This window comes from Brachionichthys hirsutus, chromosome 5 (assembly GCF_040956055.1).
Source record: "Brachionichthys hirsutus isolate HB-005 chromosome 5, CSIRO-AGI_Bhir_v1, whole genome shotgun sequence".
NCBI lineage: Eukaryota > Metazoa > Chordata > Actinopteri > Lophiiformes > Brachionichthyidae > Brachionichthys > Brachionichthys hirsutus.
In genome coordinates, this window is record NC_090901.1 from 13,280,832 (window position 1) to 13,299,650 (window position 18,819).

The following is an 18,819-nucleotide window of genomic DNA, read 5'->3' on the forward strand; positions in this document are numbered from 1 at the left end:
TGGGGAGGAGGTTTTGATGTTTGTAAGCTGTGCCGTTGGCTGTTCCTCCCAAACAATTCAACTTTGGCTTCATCTGTCCACAGAATATTTTCCCAGTAGTGCTGTGTGGGACGTCCAAGTGCTCTTTTAAACGTGCAGCGGTGTTTCTTCTAGACAGCAACGGCTTCCTTCGTGGCGTTCTCCCATGAACCCCATTCTTGTGTAATGTTTGCCATGTGCTAGATTTTCCAACGGATACGTTAACCTGTTGCCAGAGAAGCCTGGAAGTCTGTCGCAGACTCCTCATTGAGGATTCTGCGCCGGGCTCTTGCAAGTCATCTTTACAGGACGGCCGCTCCATGGAAGAGAAGCAACAGCCCCGAACTTCCTCCATTGGTATATTATTTGTCGAACCGTGGACTGGTGGACATCAAAAGCTTTTCGAGATGCTTCTTTAACCCTTTCCTGCCTTGTGCAAGTCGGTAATTCTTGATCATAGCTTGTCTGAAAGGTCTTTGCTGCGAGGCACACGGTGAGTGTTTTATAGAGCAAGGTGGCTTTCAGCACCCCCCCCCCCCCCCAAACTCTCTCCCAATGACTGGACCCTCCCGACTCTCAGAGAATCCAAGGGTTTTCTCTCTTCGGTGTCTTGTCAATGTTTTGCATGTTATGCTCAATAAAATACGAGAATATAAGAATGTCTCAGGGGCATTTTGCTCAAGCTCTGCTTGTTGAGTCTTGTGACTTCGATGATGCTCTGGCCAAATTTCATGACAAATTTGTGCAGAAATGTAATAACTCCCAGACGTTTGCCTTATTTCCAACACCCACTGTATCTTCATCCTATGAATTTAGAATCACACACGTCTACTTCGGTGTTTGTTGGTAGCGATGAAGCCTAGAAGGAATCGCCACTTGTTGCAGCCCCCCTCCAGCTCTAGAGAGGTTTCACATCTGCCGTAAAAAGGTTGTGAACTGTAGACGTTTGGGTGACAGTCCGATAGCCAAAGCTTCCCGTCGGAGCACCTCAGAGACGCTCACTGTCTAGCCGCTCCTCCCTCTCCATTCACCGCCTCCTCCCTTTTTTCATTCATGGATCTCTGTGCGCTGGAGCTGGACTGAAACTGGAGGTGAGGGGATGCAGGAAAGTTGGAGTAAATCCACAAGCACGCTGCGTTGGGTTCCTTTCTCCCGTGCAGGGTGAGTACACCGGCAATATCTCCTGATGTGATTTGTGTTTAATGCACGATTTCTACATGATGTGGTTTGAAGATATGAGAGAAGGCTCCAGCCGGTGTAATGAACTTTCCAACCTCGAAAAGGCTTTTAGTGTAATAAAGGGAAGGACGTTATTGTTCTGGAACCTGCTGCTCAATGAAACCGTGTGGCCGGACTGCAGGGCGGCGGTTTGAAGGCTCTTTGTCGGGGTTTATTGTGGGCTCTGCAGAAAGGTGTTGATGCATCATGCATTGTCGCTGACCTGCCCTGGCTACATGGAAACATAGGTGGCCTGCCTGTTTAACCGCTTCAGAGGTTGAGCAGTTTTACATGGTGCATATGACTTTTTAAAACTTTATCATCATTTAAATGCTGTTATTGAGAGCTCAGCCGAGTTGCATTCTGTTGCTTTATTTGACGGCCTGTTCAACAGTCTTCTTTCAGCCTTTCAAAGTTTCTGACTGTAGCTCTAACAGGTGTTAATACGTCGTGTCTGGACCTGGTGAAGCGTCGTCACCAGCGTGTTGTGTGAGAGCCAGCTTTGGCTGAGGAGTGCGAGCCGCCAACACTGTCGGCTGTTGTTTAAGCAACACATATTCTCATGTTCGACAAACGAGTTTGTCGAGAGTGTTTCTGTCTTCCTGGAAAAAAGGTGTGTCTGTGTCTGCATTCATCAAGACAGGAATGAGGAGTCGATCAGCAAAGGCAGCGTGTTTTATCCCCGAGAGGTGGCCTTCAACAGAAATACCTCTCTGAATGCAATGGGAGGAAAAGCATGACTCTTTTTCAGTGGTGTCATATTGAAAAATACAAAGTATTAACCCTAGAAATATAACCAGGAGCACTGTGGAGCTTTTATATAAACAGCACCATCAGCACATTTGCCTCACGCCATTGACATCGAAGAGCTGCTTCGTGCCTTGCTGTGCTGCTTGCAACAATGCAACTGTAAAGACTGTCGTTTGTTTATAAATAAAGAGACAATAGAGGATAGACAATACGAGTAGTATAGTACAATACAAGTAGTATAGTACAATATGATATCTGTAGATGTCTGTAAATGAAATAGTAGATCATTGTCTCTTGTCAAATGATAAATCTCTTCAAACCACACAAATCTGTGTGGTTTGATGAATCGTATTTTATCTGGATAGAGAGACGGATGGATAGAGGACTTTCTCGTCTTTATTTTACTTTTGGAGACGCTGGTTTTTAGCCTGACTACGAGCCTGATTTTGAACAAGGATTAACTGAATCAATGGGGACGAGTGGGCGCTGGCAGTTGAGAGTTAATGCTCATCTCCGATTGGTGAAGCTCCGCCTTTATTGACGGCATAACACACCTTGACACACTGCTGCCACCGTACTTTACAGTCAGGTGTCATTGCTGTCCCAAACTCTCTCTCTCTCTCTCTTATGGTGTCCCTGAAGTGCAAAACACAACAAATTGTAGCGCACACAATAAAAAGGAAAACACGCAATCAAGAAAAAACACACAAAAACGTTAATTGTCTATTTATTTTTGTGTGTGGTTTTTTTTTTTCTTGTTTGCGTGATTTTCTGTTTATTGTGTGCTCTACGATTTGTTGTGTTTTGCACTTGAGGGCCACCGCACTCTCTCTCTCTCTTGCTCTCTCTCCCCCCCATATTAATTTGTCTCATTTTTATCTTTCACCATTTATTTTTCTTCTTCTTTTGTTTGTTTTAAAAGCTATAGTGTGCAGTCATTTCTGTATTTGGTCCAAAAGTCTGAGCGATCCAACAAAGTGGTTTCAGTCTGTAAATGAACGGAACCATGGTTCAGCATGATCCGGAATGAGACTACTTTGTTGTTGCACCAAAGCCCGAGTCTTTGCAAAGGGAGCTTTCAGTCCTGCGACTTCGGTCATGGTCACACTATAACGTAACGAATGCAGCCTGACTGTTTGACTTAACAGAAACTTGCAAATATGCTGTTTAAAGAGCGTTTTGCCTTCATTTGGATGAGACTGGCTGGAATGTTTGATTAATACTATTTGTTGTGGTGTCCATGGAAACCTGTTTTAGGTGACTCTGGTTAGGTGGTCATCTTAACTGCATGGCGTCCATGAATTTATGCATAAACGGTAAGTGATAAGTAGTTTCTAGTGTCCAGTAATTTGAATTCTTAACACATTTGACTGTAAAAGGATGAGATTCGAAAAAGTCCGAAGGTTGGTCATCTTCTCTGTGGCATCTATCCAAAGTAATGCACGATGCGATGGCACGCTGAAGTCCTGATGCATTTGTTGTGCACTTATTTAGAGAAGTCAGAGCGGTGCATCAGCTTCTGATGACTCGTCTCCAAGTGCTGTGTCTGCAGAGACACAAGCAATGAATGTTCTCCAAGTCTCAGTGGAGCGCGGTGAAAAAGCACTGGTGTTCATGTCCGCGCTGCAAACCCTCCTCCCTCTGACATTTTAAGTATGAGAAGGAATCAATGCATTTTTTGCACACACACACACACACACACACACACGTACACACACACACACACACGCACACACACACACACACACGCACACACACACAGAAGAACAGACAGTAGCTTTAATTGAAAAAAGTGCACGGCCCTGGAGTCGTCATGGCAGCATGTTACTGTCCATTGGCTGTGCTCGATACAGATTGTCATTGTCAGCTTCCATGGTGAGCTGTGACTGTGAACATTAGTGTTAATGTAGATGAACATTAGGCTGCTCTGTGGGGGGGTGGGGGGGATCCCGAGGCATCAGTACATTACATCACTGTCCTTCCCCTTGATGTCTGTCTGTAAGTCAGGATGACAGCATGATAGAGGGAGGAGAGCCTTGAAGGAGAGATGACATGGGGGGGAGGGTTAGAAGCAGGAAGCATGGATGGAGGGAGATGGAGGGACAGCCAGAGGCGGAGAGGATGGATGAAAAGTCGATCCTGCTTTGGGGAATTAAGAATGTTTGTGTGTGTGTGTGTGTGTGTGTGTAATTGCTGCTGGTTGTATGTGCACATTATCCCTGCCTGCCATTACATTGTTTAAGGAATGCAGAGGTTACATATGTGTGCAGGAAAACACGCGAATAAATGCTTTGGTGTGGAAATCCACAAAAATCTAACAGACGGTAACTAAACGTTTTGCACTGAGCCGAGCTCGTTGGAAAGCTTTTAAACCTCGGTTGGTGGCAAACGCTAAATTCAATCGTGCCGTTTTTTAAAGTAACAGTTGAATCACAGATCAATAACTTTATTCTCGCTCCGTCAATAGTCTACGGCCATTTTATTACCTGAAAGGAACAGTAATGTCTTTTACTTCAGACCACTATCCACTGGGAAAAAAAGAAATCATCTCTGTGCAGAGGTCATTGTGTCGAAATTTGTGTTTGTTTCTGTGTTAGATTGTCAAAGCTCATAAATGTTACCAACCAGATGAGATGCGTGGTCTTAGATGGTTTGAGCATCCACATCGCTGCGCCTGAAGTGTCTTCCCATGCAGGACAGGACAGCACTCGGCATCCCGGCTCATTCTGTGCACGTTTCATGCACATCATTCTCTTACTTCACCGATGCTGTCGTTTCTCTTTTTGCCGTGCTTGCCTTAATATCCTACAGTGTGTCAAAAAACGGCGCTCATCTTAAAGAAAGTTCCAATAAATTCCGCTTGTCTCCCCCCCCCCCCCCCACAGGGCTTACGAATAACTGCGATCAGATGCTTCCTGCCACCGCCATGGAAACAGAGGCCAGTCAAATGCTGGAGGCTGCACTGGAACAAATGGATGACATCATTGCAGGTAAGAGATCAGCCATGCTCCTTCCATTATGGGGTTGTGACGTCGACCCAGAAATACAGTCTCTTGTAGAACTTCACTTTTATTACACGCATTTGTTTTCATTCTTCTCCCCCCAAGTATCCACCTGTTTTACAAAGTAAAACAGGTGGATACAAAGTAAAACAGGACATTATCAGCAGGTAGTGAATGATTTCCTTTGGAGTTCCATTCATAAGCAAGACAAAGATAGAATGTAAGACTGCTTTTCTAAAACAGCGGCCCCCAACCTTTTTCCTGCCATGGACCAGGGGGGATAATTAAATTTAAAAAGAGGAATATAATTTTACCAATAAACTTTTTATGCACTTGCAATAACTATTAAACAATTACTATACCAATATCTACTCACCATAAATTGTGGTCTCAATAACTGTTTCTGTCCTTCATGGTCATGTTTTTTTGTTGCATAAATTCCACATTCTGGTCTTTTATTCCAGGGTTCTTCTTTTTTAATCCAGGGCTCTTGTCTTTTATTCCAGGGTTCCTGTTTTTTATTCCAGGGTTCCTGTTTTTTAATCCAGGGTCCCTGTCTTTTATTCCAGGGTTCTTGTCTTTTAATCCAGGGTTCCTGTCTTTTATTCCAGGGTTCTTGTCTTTTAATCCAGGGCTCTTGGTCTCAGTTTTGAGAACTAGATGAACTGGACAAGCTCGGTTTATGCTAATGTATAGAGGTTATAACCTGTATCATAGCACATGAATAACAGACATGACACATGGCACTCTGGCAGTCCTGCAATCCCATATTATGTCTCACAGATTACATTGCTCTTTACAGCATGTTACTATATGATAGTAACGCAACAGCTAGTACTACTACTACTACTACTACTACTGTACATACACATACTCTTCTATCGGAAGCTGACCTCATCTGGTACTCTGACTTTGCTATTCCGGCTCTCAGTGACCACAAGTAGAAAGACATTAACAAATCCCATTAGTGATAACATCAGAAATTCACTAACAAGGAAATTAGAGACGCTTATCAAAAGAATGTTCATACGCTGGTCGTATTGCGTTCCGTGAGCCGCTCTTGTTCTTGTCTCGTGTTTGAATCCCCCTGTGTGGACGCTCGGGAAAGATCCACGCAGGCGGACGGCTTTGATTCAGGTCCTGCTTGAGAGTCATGCTTCTCTCTTCTATTGTGAGGACCTCTCACAAAGATGATGGGGGGGGGGGTGGCTAACGGAACCTGATGATGATGCTCTCTGCAGCTGCTCCTTGTGCTGTTCCTCCCATAGACGTATAAACAGCACTCAATAATTCAAGCTGATCCGATGTCAATGCGTCAGCCTTTGTTTCATTCTGCTGCGTGACGTTGCAGGTTGTGACCCTGAACTTCAGGTGGATTACTCCACCGGCCACACCAACTAGTCCTGATTTCAGATATCATGTCTGTACTATACATCTTACATTGGTGTCACATAAGTTGTTTTCCCTATCCTAACTGCATTGATCACCTGTCTTCCACGTGCACACTCATGTCTGTACTATACATCTTACATTGGTGTCACATAAGTTGTTTTCCCTATCCTAACTGCATTGATCACCTGTCTTCCACGTGCACACTCCAGGTTCAAAGGCAGCAGCGGTGGAATATTCTAACAGCATGCACGACATCGCTTCTCCCGTCAGCGCCGGTCCGCTGCAGGTCGTCCGGTTAGCCGAGGACCTCAAACACGCTTTGGAGCTCCAGCCGAGCCAGGAGGGGCGATACGGTCTCAGAGCGCTGCTGCCTGCAGGAACAGCGCAGGTTCTCATAGCCTGGCTGCAGCCCGGAGCCGTAAGTACAGCAGGAGCTTCTGTCTTAGCATTAGACGCCTTCGTCTAACTCTAATGTGTGCGGTCTTAAGAGGAGGTTTGCTTTAACTGCAGCCACATGAGCAGGCGATGTCGCAGCTTGTTCGCCTTCATCCCGTCGAGCTTCATCATCGTGTCTCCGTGAACTGATTCTGGAATCTTTTTTTTTTTTTTATGGGCAGTCACAAAGAATTTGATTCTAGTTCCTGAACAAATTATTTGAGCGTCATGGTTTCTTCTATCTCTGAGAGACATCCGATGATGAGCATCAGATTCTGCTCGGCTACTTTTGATGGAGAAGCAGAAGAATATATTTATTAAATAGGATGTTAGAGTACAAGTACAGTCAAACAGTAGCGTGTATTACAGTACAAGTACAGTCAAACATCCTGTCTAAGAGGAGCATTTCTAAAAAGCCCTTGCGGTCTTGTTGCAAAATAACAACAAATTAAAGACACATAATATGTACAACGTAGGTGGACCAAAAAAAGTTGGGGGGGTTGATCCGAAGAGAGTCGTGATGACTATCTCCATTTCTGCCCCCCTGAAAAGTGAATTTTTAGGGCCGTTTTGAATGAGGCCAAAGAGGTGCATGTTTTGAGGGCGGGAGTCAAACCGTTCCACCCTTGGGGGGCAGTATTGTGAAAGGATGATTTTTCAATCACAAGCGACTGGTCTTCTGGTTTATGCTCTTTAAATTCAAACCCTGAACAGACATCAAGATGCTTTTTAGACTTAATATTACATTTGCGGTGAAAGTCTCACTCCTCTGATATTACAAAGTTGTGTCAGACATTGCCTTGTGTGCTCAGTACACGTTCCTCTGTGAGCAAACATCAAACTCACCGGCACTGAGATCCGGATGCATCGCCTGGTTGTGGTTATGAAAAAGTTCTTTGAGTGCTGTATATTCATCAAATGCGCCATGTGGTTATAGCATTTTTGTATTTTCACTTTCTTTTTGCTGTGTCATGCAGCTCTTCAACCTTCTAACATTTTGGTCTATAAATAGATTTATTATATACTGTATATGACTTAATTTTAGTTGGTTTTGGATAACCCCCCTCCACACACACCTCACCTGAGAGGGTTTGTTACAGTTTGTCTTGATAAACATGCAACATGATGGCACACGCCGTCATGGCAACCACACACACACACATATATATACATACAGTGGAGTAAGTCAGCGATAAGAGCTGCTTTGTTGTTTGTCTTCAGTTCAGAGTTCATCCTAATGCAAAATAGAAGCTGGGCTGGGTGAGTGAAGTCAGAAGTGAGTCCTGGATCCCACTCAGAAATCGGATTTCATTCTATTTTTTTCTGTTGTTTTTCCGAAGGGTCAAAGTCAGTTGGTAATCTATCATTTATTAGACAGTTAAGGCATTCCAGTGGCAGAGGAGAGGGATTTAGCTGCTGAGCTACAGAACAGATACTCTTTCCTGCCGACAGACACCTCTCTGTGAGGATGAACTCAAGCCTCTTTCTTTCTTTTGCTGTACAGACAGGAGCACCTGTGGTACACCCGTACTATATCTCTTCAACACCTGTGGTACACCTGAAGTAGCACCTGTAGTAATTCTGTTCTACAGCTGTAATAGATCCTGTAGCATATCTGTATTACACATGCAGCACACTTTTAGCAAATCTGTAATACATCCAAAGTGCACCTGTTGTACATCCGTATTATACCTGTGGCGTATATGTAGTACACCTGTAGTACACCTGGAAATAACATCAAGTAACTTTAACAGCAAGTAACAACTGTAACTCCACACGTTTGTGCTGATCCAGACTTCCCACACTCACAGTTGACACAGAGATTATGGTCTCACAAACACATGTAAGACATTTATCAACATTACTTAAACTCATTTGCAACGTGCTGTGTGATCCAGTGAGCGGGTCGGTCGAGCCGCCTGCCCTGCAGCTGCAGAGGTAGGATCTATAATTGTGGCTTTGGAGACTCTCTCCATGCAGTGTCTCATCGAACACACCGTGCTGCATAAAGACTGACATGCCAACAGTCACATGTTTAAACTGTGTCATTCCTACGCCATAGTACTTCTACAGTCACAGTGTATTTAGAAGCAGGGGAGCGGTTCAGGATGGGTTTCATGTAGTTTTCCCTCAGAGACACTTTTGCAACTGGATCATTATCAACTTCCTGCACCGAGCTCCCTCCCTCCGCCTACCCCGCACGGCCGTTGAGCCGTCCTAACGGCTCTGTTTACAGAAGCCTACATGATGTTGCGTCGCTGTCTCTCCTCCTTCACTGCATATTGTTTTCCCTTCCCCTCTTTCTCCTTGTGGCTATTCTTCATGTCTGGACACCCTCCCTCCACTTTCTGACGCAAGCCTGCTTGTAAATGAGACACTTAGCGCAACGGCCAGGCGCTCCAGGCTGAAGCGAGAGGACAGGCTTGTCGAGGTATGTTCCAACGGCTGAAACATCCAACCGTTTCGCACCGTTCATACGGCCGATCCTGATGAGTCTGCGTCACCACGGGCGACGGGGAAGCCTTTTGTTTGCGTTATTGCCAGTGACTGAATGAATATTCTGCTGACCAGCAGCTGTCGTTCAGTTGGCCTCCTATCGCTGCTGCTGCAGAGTGTTGTCCTGCAGAGGCTGCTGTTTCCTGCTAAGGACTCAGGTTGAAGCAGGACGGTGATCTTGGCTGTAGTTCAGCGTGTGTTTAAGCTTCAACGTCAACAATAGGCGTCTCACCTGTTGCAGAGTCATTGCCCCACCCCCTCCTTCTTTGTTTCTGGCTTTAATTCTTCTCTCTGCCTTTCACTTTTTTTCTTCCTCCGTAATGTTCTAGTTTCTTTTCTCCAGGTTGTGTATTTTTACACCGCTGCGATTATACTTGTGGTGCAGCGTGGTAGAGAGGAGTCTTTATTTAGGTATTAATTTGCTTTGTTTGAGCTGTCATTGATTAAAGAATAGATCCTTTGGAATTTGTCACCTGGAGCGGCGTTAAATGTTTATTATCTGTTTCCCACGTTTTGACGGTTAATTATGCTCTCTGGCAAAAAAGCCTAGAAGCTAAAGAGTAAACTGTAGCAAAACTCACTACAGTATTTGAGTTACAGTACAGGATCTGTTTGTTATGGTCCCGAGTTGAAAGATGAGGATCGTTAGTTCTCTGCTACCACAGTGTGTGAATTCACTCACTGAATACATCTGAATACATCTGTGTGGCTGCTAAAGTATTGTTAAGTGTAGTGAAAGGTTGAGTTTACCGATCATAATTCCAGTTAATACAAATAAAAGGATCAATATTTTCAGCATTACAAACATTTTTCTTTTTAATTTTTTTTTATCAATGCTGTTCACAATCATTCATTTTCAAAGAGACACTTAATTTGAAGTGTGTTTCAGCCAAACTGATCCTGCAACTTGAATTCCTGCAGCAACAGATAAACCAAATCCTGGCAGATTATCGAAGTAGCTAAATTGTAACTTGCTCATCTTCATCCCGTCCACCTTCCTCCGCTTCCTCCTCCCCTCTGCCGACCCAGAGGAACAAGATCAGACTCCTACACACTGCAAATTAGTCTGCACCCTGTGGGCTTCTGTCCGGGGCGGGGGTGCACACACACACACACACACAGACACACACACAGATACACACTTGTAAACACAGGAAGCCTCATAAGTGTATTATTGGCAGGAAGCGCTGATGCCCTGCGAGTCGTTACTGCTGACCCAGAGACATTAGCTGGTCCTCTGATGAAGGTTTTGTGTGTCCGAGTTGATGACATTTGGAGAAAAGTTTCACAAACTGAGTCAAAAGGTTTCTGCTTGTATAACATACAGAAACTGGTTAACCCTTACACTGCCACTGTAAGTCTCATAGGCGGTGATTTTTATTATGTCAGACTCGGCATTCATTCACCCGGTGCAGCACAGCATTATCACAGTAGCCTTTCACAGTACATTTCTTAACAAATGGTATTTTGATTCTACTTTCGGCCGACATGATGCTACATTAACATTCGTTTGGAGCCGCACTTCAGCCACCTGCAAGAAGGAAAATAATTTTACTCAGTGAAGTTTGGGATAGATATAAAAGCCATCAATCTCTGTCCTCCAAACATTTTTAGGAGAGCACCTGGGAAATTGAGCATTGCCATGTCTGTAATGTCTGTAGCCTTCAGAAGGATGATGATCAATAAGGGGCTGCGAGTATATCGGGCCCCAGTGTGTCCCACATTACTGGCTCGAGTCAGCACTTGTCCAGATCTTCAGCCAACATATCGAATCACCAGTGAAGCCCAAAATCTGATTAAGAGAGATTAAGATTAAGATAATCTTTTATTGTCATTATAATGTTACACACTTTTTAGACTGTAAACACACAACGGAATTCCATTTACACCCTCGTATACAAGGGACCCCTTGGAACCACCACACACACGCATAGGGGCCCCAGAGCATGCAGAGAGGGTATAGGGTGAAGGCGCCACTAAGATTTTCTCCAACATAACAATCGCTTGTGTATCTTCTTGGTCAGGTGATACGTTATTCTAAAAAATAAAGCCGCAATCTAGCGAAAATGAGTAAAAAACAAACAAAAACACGTCTTTGGAGAGCTTCTTTATGAAGGGGAAAAGGCCAACTGAGGAGCCAGAAGAGGAGCCGACGCGCTCCAAGAAAATAAAGTTTATTTTAAAAGAGTTCTACCAAATATACGGATTTATCTTCAGGTGACTCATGTACAAAGTCCGCCTCTGCATAATATGTGGCGATAAGCTGGCAAACGAGGCAACAAAGCCTTCAAAACTGCTTCGACACATAGAGACCAAGAACCCTGGATTAAAAGACACACCCATGGAATTATTTTTAAAGAAAAAAACCTGACTATGAAGGACAGAAGCAATTATTGAGACCACAACTTCAACAAATATGGCGTGAGTAGATATTGGTTTAATAATTGTTTAATAGTTATTGCAGGTTGTGGGCCAGCAGGATGCGATGGCGACGCTTCCGAGGAGCCTCTCGCAGCAAGGCTCCGGCAAATCCCATGACCCGAAAAGCGGCGATGCGGCTACAAGAAAATGGATGTGTGTATATGGTTATTACAAGTACAGCAGTTTCCGGACTATAAGTCCCAACTTTTTTCATAGTTTGGCTGGTCCTGCGACTTGTACTCAGGTGCGACGTATAGTCCAGAAAATACGGTACATAATATATGGTTTAGTGGATGTTTTTACAGTAAAACAATGTCAGTGGGAAAAATTCCCCGACAGGAAACCGGCCTGTGACAGGAAGAAAGTTGGGGAGCGCTGCAGTAAAGTATATCCCTCATGTTCTTTGCCGACTTACGTTTATTCTGACTTACGACCAGGTGCATGGTTGGAACCAATCTCGGTCGGAACACGAATAGTACCTGACTGTATTTGAGGCCACACACAGGAGGCCCTCTCCAGTCTCTGATTCATGCTTACAATAAAGCAACTGGTTTGAAGCGCGTTCACACGCTTTGTGTGTCTTTGCAGTTTGCTGAAGTGTAACTGCTTAGCCCAGCCGCGGACGTTAGACGGCATAGCATCCCCAGGCCGTCCCCTCGATCCACAGAGCAGTTGCTACGTTAACCGTCAGTGTTGACAGGCTGGCACTCAGGACCTGCAGCCCACTAGGGCGTGCTGTTGGTTGGACATTGAACAGGATATCAGACTGGAGAGAAGAGAAACAGCTACAACAAAGACAAAGTCAATTCCTAGATCAATTCCAGTCTGTTTTCTTTTTTGCTGATTTCTCAAATAATCACTGATTCCGAACTGTGATGTGATCCAAACAATGAGCACGAGGACCTGTTGCACATCCGTTTTTAAAAAAACAGAGGCTTTAATAATCTTTTAAAAGTTCTGAAACACTTTGATGAACAACTTTGATGAAATATGAGTCAAAGTCAAAACCTGAGAAGAATTTGTCCAGCATTCCAAGCACTCGTTATCTGATTAAAACCTACGTGTGCATAAAGAACGCTCCACATTATCTGTTCTACGGATGAGAAGTCGATGTAGGCGGGAACAAGACATCACCTTCTCATGAGCATAGGACAACATGCACATCATACACCTCTACAGTTTAATGGGTTTAAACATGAAGATGATAAGCCACAGAAAACAGACAGATGGGGAATGTGAGAGAGAGAAGTAAAGAGACATAGAGAAAGAGTGCTCCGGCTTTAACTTAAGAGTGCATCAGCGAGGAGGAGAGATCTGGTGTGGTTCAAGTTTGCTGACTTTACAGCCTGCTGCTTTGTTCAAGTGTTTTATATTAGATTATGCTGGTGTGTGTGTGTGTGTGTGTGTGTGCGTGTTGGCATGCGTGTGTCTGAAAAGGAGAGCTAGGGAGAAAGACAGAGAGAAAGGGGGGGGGGGAACCCTCGCACAACGTCCTTTTGAGGCTTGGCCATTTGGCTATGAGACGGACCTCAGCAGGAAGAGAGAGGGAAAAAGACTGAGAGGAGAAGAAAAGAAAAGAGAGAGTGAAATAGGAAACGAGAGGGATGACTGGGGGGGGGGGCAAGGAAACAAAAACTGTAACCAGAATAAGAAGAGAGATGAGATAGCGAGAGACCAGTGAAAGGAGAGACACAAGCAGGAAAGAGAGAAAGTAAGAAAGGAGGGGGAAAAAAAAGGGTGCTCAAAAGGAATGGAAAGAGGGAAGTACTAAAGGAGGAGGGGGACAAAAAAAGGGGGAGTCATCCCACTAAGAGATCGTACAATGCCCTCCTCCACAGCTGTTAGCAATGCAGGCACACTCACATCCATAGACTTTACCCACATGCTGCAGCAAACTTGAGAATCCACTTTAACTTTGTGCACACACACACACACACACACACACACACACACACACAGAGTCAGACAAGCAGACAGAGGAGAGGGCAGCAATGGGCAGGAAGCATGGAGACTCCCATTGACTTCTACAGGCACTTCTCCTGGCTCAAAAAGGTGAGCAGCAAAGTTTCATTTGACTTTTTCCACATCTCCTTTACTTTATATCTTTTCATTAATTTGCCTGAAAGACATTTCAGTGTTCACTTTGGAAGAGCTGCCTGCGTAGGAAAAGGCGGGGGCGTCTCCGTCTCGGCTAGATCGTCTTCATGATCCGGCACAGATGACTTCTCGGTGTCCTGTCCGGACTGTTTTCGTTTGTCCTCTCCGTCCTGTCTGGACTGTGCCCCCCAGCCTTAGCGCTGCGCCGTGTCTCACCGTTGTGGAGGAGAGTTTGTCTGTTGAGGGGGGCACTGTCAGTTGTAAGTAGGGCTTTTAAATGGTGATACAGAATAACAAGATGAAGCTCTAAATTCTCTGACCCTAAAGTTCACTCCGCTAAAATATCCGAGTCAGACATTTGCATGATTTGAACGAAACATCCTTTCCTTGGCCTTGGTGCACATTCAACTAGCAAAAATACATTAAGAAACAGAAAACTATGAATGTATTATAGAAATGAATTCAATAGAACAGGATGAAACTAACGTAACTGTAAAGTTAGACCAGGGATAGGGAAACCTTTTGACTCGTGGGAAACGATAACGAGACAGAAATGACGGACGCTGTCCTGCAGCATCTGTTTGCTATTTTGACCAAAGACTGGGACAGATATTTCATATAAGTATTTGGGAACTGCATTAACTTGTGGGAAAAGGGGATAATGTGGGACCTTTAAGTCACTCGTATTTAGCTTTGTCCATATTTAAACAAAAAGACAAACAGTAGGTTTTGTCATTTATTCATTTACAGTGGGAGCACAGTGCTTGTCATCAGGGATACCGCCCACTCCACTGGCCACAGCTGTTTTCAGAAGCTGCAACAGTCAACCAGACTTCAGTGTACCTTTAACTCCTGCCCGTTCTTTTATTGACAGTCCACGCCGTCTGCTGCAGGAAACTTGGGGTACATGTTGGGGGCTTTTGTATGGAACCTAACTCTCCAGTCGGTGCAGACAGACAGGCAGAGAGCGCCGGATGGGCCTGGCTGTCTCCATCAGCCGCTCGGAGTGCTGCGTCACCACCCTGACACGCCCCTGCCTCTCTGCAGTCTGATGGGAATGTCTGTGATTACAGCATAGTTTGCATACTTCCTGGCTTCTCCCACTGGACAGCAGAAAGCAGCGTTCACAATGCAGCTTGTGTGATATATATTCCAAACATAGATTCAGCTCAGTCTTCTGGTCTCACGCACTCTTTGTGTCCCTCGTCTTGTCTTCTTGTCTCCGTGTTGAGTTTATGTTGATAGGTTTAGCGTGTCCATATGGTCAGTGTCCGTCTGAACCCGCTGACCTCAGCAGCAGACAGACGGTCAAGGATTGCATGGTGAAACATGTATATGGGTTGTGTCTTTAACCCTTTATTGCCAACCCTTTATATACATGGCCTTTCTGGATTTTGAGACTTCTACTTCAGAAGTTTGATTTCTTTTTCTCCCCAAAAAAGCTGATAGATACAAGCCGACACATGCATGTGCATTTTACATGAAAGAATTCTGGATTTTGCAAAAGTTACATAAATTAGAGCATTTGATAAAAATGCATGCATTTTCTTTTGAAAAAATTTGTCAGAAGGTTCCATTAAGACTTTATTTTCCCAAAATTAGAGTGTTCTGACGATTACTTCATGGAGCAGGCTTTAAAGGGTTAATGTTTAGGAATTCAAAGGCTGTGATCCATTGGTGAGCAAATGTGTTGCATATTACATTTAACAGCCATTAAGTCGCCACAGGGATTCGTCCTGATGATATTGCGTGATGTGACAGAAAATAAATTAGACAGTAACCCCCCCGAATTAGAAACTGGTATTCTGTGTGGATAAATGTTGTTCTAAGAACACAAAAAGTTTGTTCTTTTTTGCTCTAAAGACAATACTTCTCATTCGGTCCAGGCTGCGTAAACGGACGACGGTATTTCTGTTAACAGCTGAGCTGATGAGGATTCACCCGGACACTCAAAGAGAGGAAGATGTGAGAGAAATGGAAGTGTAGCGACGACATAGCTCTGCTGGATTTCATTTTATCCTCTGCAGAAAACTTGATTCTACTCTAACTTGAATAATTATGTCACAAAACTGGCATAAAAGCCGCTGCCCGTGCAGGGGAGCGATATTTACAGGGTTCGGCTAAATACACACATGAAAGCCTTTCTAATTCCAGATGTTCTGACACATCTTTTCCTCCTACTTAGCCATGTGAGTCTTTATCCTAGACATGGCTGCAGGACTTTTGCGGTTCTGTGAAACTCATCATGCAACCTTGACTATAAAGTGCTTTTTCTCGATTATTTGCTAAGTCCTGTGCTATTGTGTAAAATGCTCACCAGGATTCAACCGCTGTGTCACCTCCTCGTGTTGGAGTCAGCAGTTTAGCTCAGAGTTCAGGATGAAGTGAGCAATGATAAAATGCAGGTTTCACCCCTTTCACCCAGCTAGATCATGAGTGGCAGAGCCCATCATTTACTTTTTTTTGGAGATAATATGGGTCTAATCAAGGGATTTTAATGTCCCAGACAGACTCCATCCATCCATCCGTCCATTGAGAGGATAACCTGACTCTATAGGGGGGAAGGGAACGACAGTGTTACCATTTAAAGAGGATGTTGAAATATGTCTGCTTTAAGTGTGGTGAAATGTTGGTTCAACCTCCTGTCCCCTGGACGGGAGTTGATGAAGGTGACAAAAAGTAAAGCAAATAAGTATTTCCCCTTTAAATATTTAATTGGCTGTGGAGGCTGTGCAACAAACCTGTTTCACCAGTTTATTTTGCATTTCTTACAATGAAAGAAATGATATTAAGATGCATTTAAGCCACATATTGTGTCAATAGTTTTACTTTTTTTTTACTTCCAACCTTGCTTTGGCAAGTTTGAGCTAAATCACTTGTTGCTCTGCGCTTAGTTTGGGTTGATAAGGATTGTTGTTCTCCTCCAGGTGAACCTGTGTTCTCCAGCCAACGATGAGACCTACCAGGAACGATTGCTCCGCCTAGAAGGGGACAAGGAGTCTCTGGTGCTCCAGGTCAGAACTTATGACAATCGGCACTTAACTTTAAGGGCTGTGTTTCTGAAGGTGACCTTTATTTCCTAACACAAGTTTTTATGTGATCGCCGGCGTTTGTCCGTCCGTCTGTCTGTTAGTTAAAGTTCCAGATGGAATTTTCAGGAAATGTTGGGAATGTTACCAGGAACAGTTTGATTACATTTTGGTGACGATCCAAAAGAGTTCCTGGATTCAATTTGTATTTTTCGGTATCATTGCAGTCAATGGAGCTTCAGAATTTGTTCCTCAATTTCTATAGGACCAGAGTATGCAGAGAAAACCCCATTCAGACACGGAGAGAGCCACCGATTTGTCTGGAAGCATTGGTGCCACGCAGGATAAAAAGATCGCTTCCCACTCTGTAATCCAAGTTCCTTTGATATTTCGTGCTTCACAACAAAACATGTTGGGACATTTTCCAAATGTCTGAACATGTGTTAACTGAGGACTTTTACAGTAACTGTCAACATCATCAGCACTTTGTGGTAAAGCAGAAGATTATATATCTCTACAAACAGCTGGTTCAAACATCTGTCGTCTTACATTCATCCTACCGCAGGCCTTTACCTCAGGCCTCCTGACCTGCTCGAGTGTTTGGTTTCTACTCTGGTGAAGGTCATATGAGTGTTTTCTTCATTTTCTTAAAAGTTTCTAAAATGTTCTCTGGTTCAGAAAGTTCAGAAATTTCATAAAATATGTCATCCCTCACCACTCACACTCACACACACACACACACACACACACACACACACACACACACACACACACACACACACTCACACACACATACACACCCCTTCTTGTGTCACATTCCTCATCTGTCACCCACTGTGATTGGCTGACACAGAGCTGGCCGGGCTTAGTTTCCCTAACAGGAGATTTGACTGGCTGTTGTTTGTCCCTTTCCAGGTTTCTTACTTTACTTTCTCTTCTTTCTGTTGCCTGTCATTTCGGTATTGCCATGCAGACACACACACACACATACACACACACACACACACACACACACACACTGTGTTTATTGCTTACGTCCCTGTGGACTAATAGAGAACTAGTTGAATTTGTGGCTTAACGACGGCGCACAGGAGAGGTAAGAGCTTCATAGTCACATGACAGATTTGTCTTTTGATTGTGTCCTTGTTATGTAACATTAAAATCTTTTGGCAGATAGATGCTATATTTGTCTACGATGTTTCGATGTAACTCACATTCTCAGTCATCTTACATGGTCTAGTTTCCTTTGTAACCTTGACTTTTGCTGCACGTGAAGCCAGAAAGTCTGCAGGACAGTTGTGACAGGACGTGGCTGCAGGGGAATTAAAATGGAGACGTGAAGCAACAGAAAATCAGCTGCTGATTTGTCAGAGTTCAGAGTTAGGGGGGTGTGTGTGTGTGTGTGTGTGTGTGCATGTGCGTGTGTGTGTGTGTGTGTGTGTGTGTGTGTGATATTTGGCAACAGTTGAGTGCTTTGTCAGAGATTGTTGTAAATGTGCAACACATTCCTGAGTGACAAAAGATGCCTGTTGTTTTAGAGTTGAGCCATGCCAGAATGTGTGTGTGCGTGTGTGTGTGCATGCTCTTTGGAGTGAAGAGAGAGAGAGAGAGAGAGAGAGAGACCTGGTGTGGAGTTAGAAAATTTGCTTCCAACTAAGAAATCATTGCCACATCGTAACTGTGTGTGTATTTTTCTGTCATACAGCATGTGTGTATTCTGTACGTATCGTTGTACAGTAATACCTCGATATACGAGCGCGAGCACGCTTCCAGATGCTGACGCAAGGTGGTTGAGCGCTTCACTCGTTCAGTGAGAAGGAAAAGATACACAATGACGATGGAGATGAAGCATGAAATGATCGATCAACGTGTCCGTGGTGTCCGCGTAAGGGATTTGGAACGCCGGTACGAGCGAAGCACTTTGACGATATGTACAATCCTCAAACAGAAGGATGCTATCA

At 44.2% G+C, this 18,819-nt stretch overlaps 1 protein-coding gene across 1 annotated transcript in view; it reads left to right on the forward strand.

Moving 5' to 3' along the window:
- Nucleotides 1–1,110: 1,110 nt before the first annotated feature.
- ppfibp2b (PPFIA binding protein 2b) overlaps nt 1,111–18,819 on the forward strand; it is a 42,339-nt gene continuing 24,630 nt past the window's right edge. The window contains exons 1-4 of the mRNA XM_068738976.1: nt 1,111–1,179; nt 4,872–4,976; nt 6,590–6,798; nt 16,757–16,843. Of these exons, the coding sequence (XP_068595077.1) occupies nt 4,895–4,976; nt 6,590–6,798; nt 16,757–16,843 (378 nt within the window). The 5' untranslated portion in view covers nt 1,111–1,179; nt 4,872–4,894. The remainder of the gene's footprint in view (nt 1,180–4,871; nt 4,977–6,589; nt 6,799–16,756; nt 16,844–18,819) is intronic.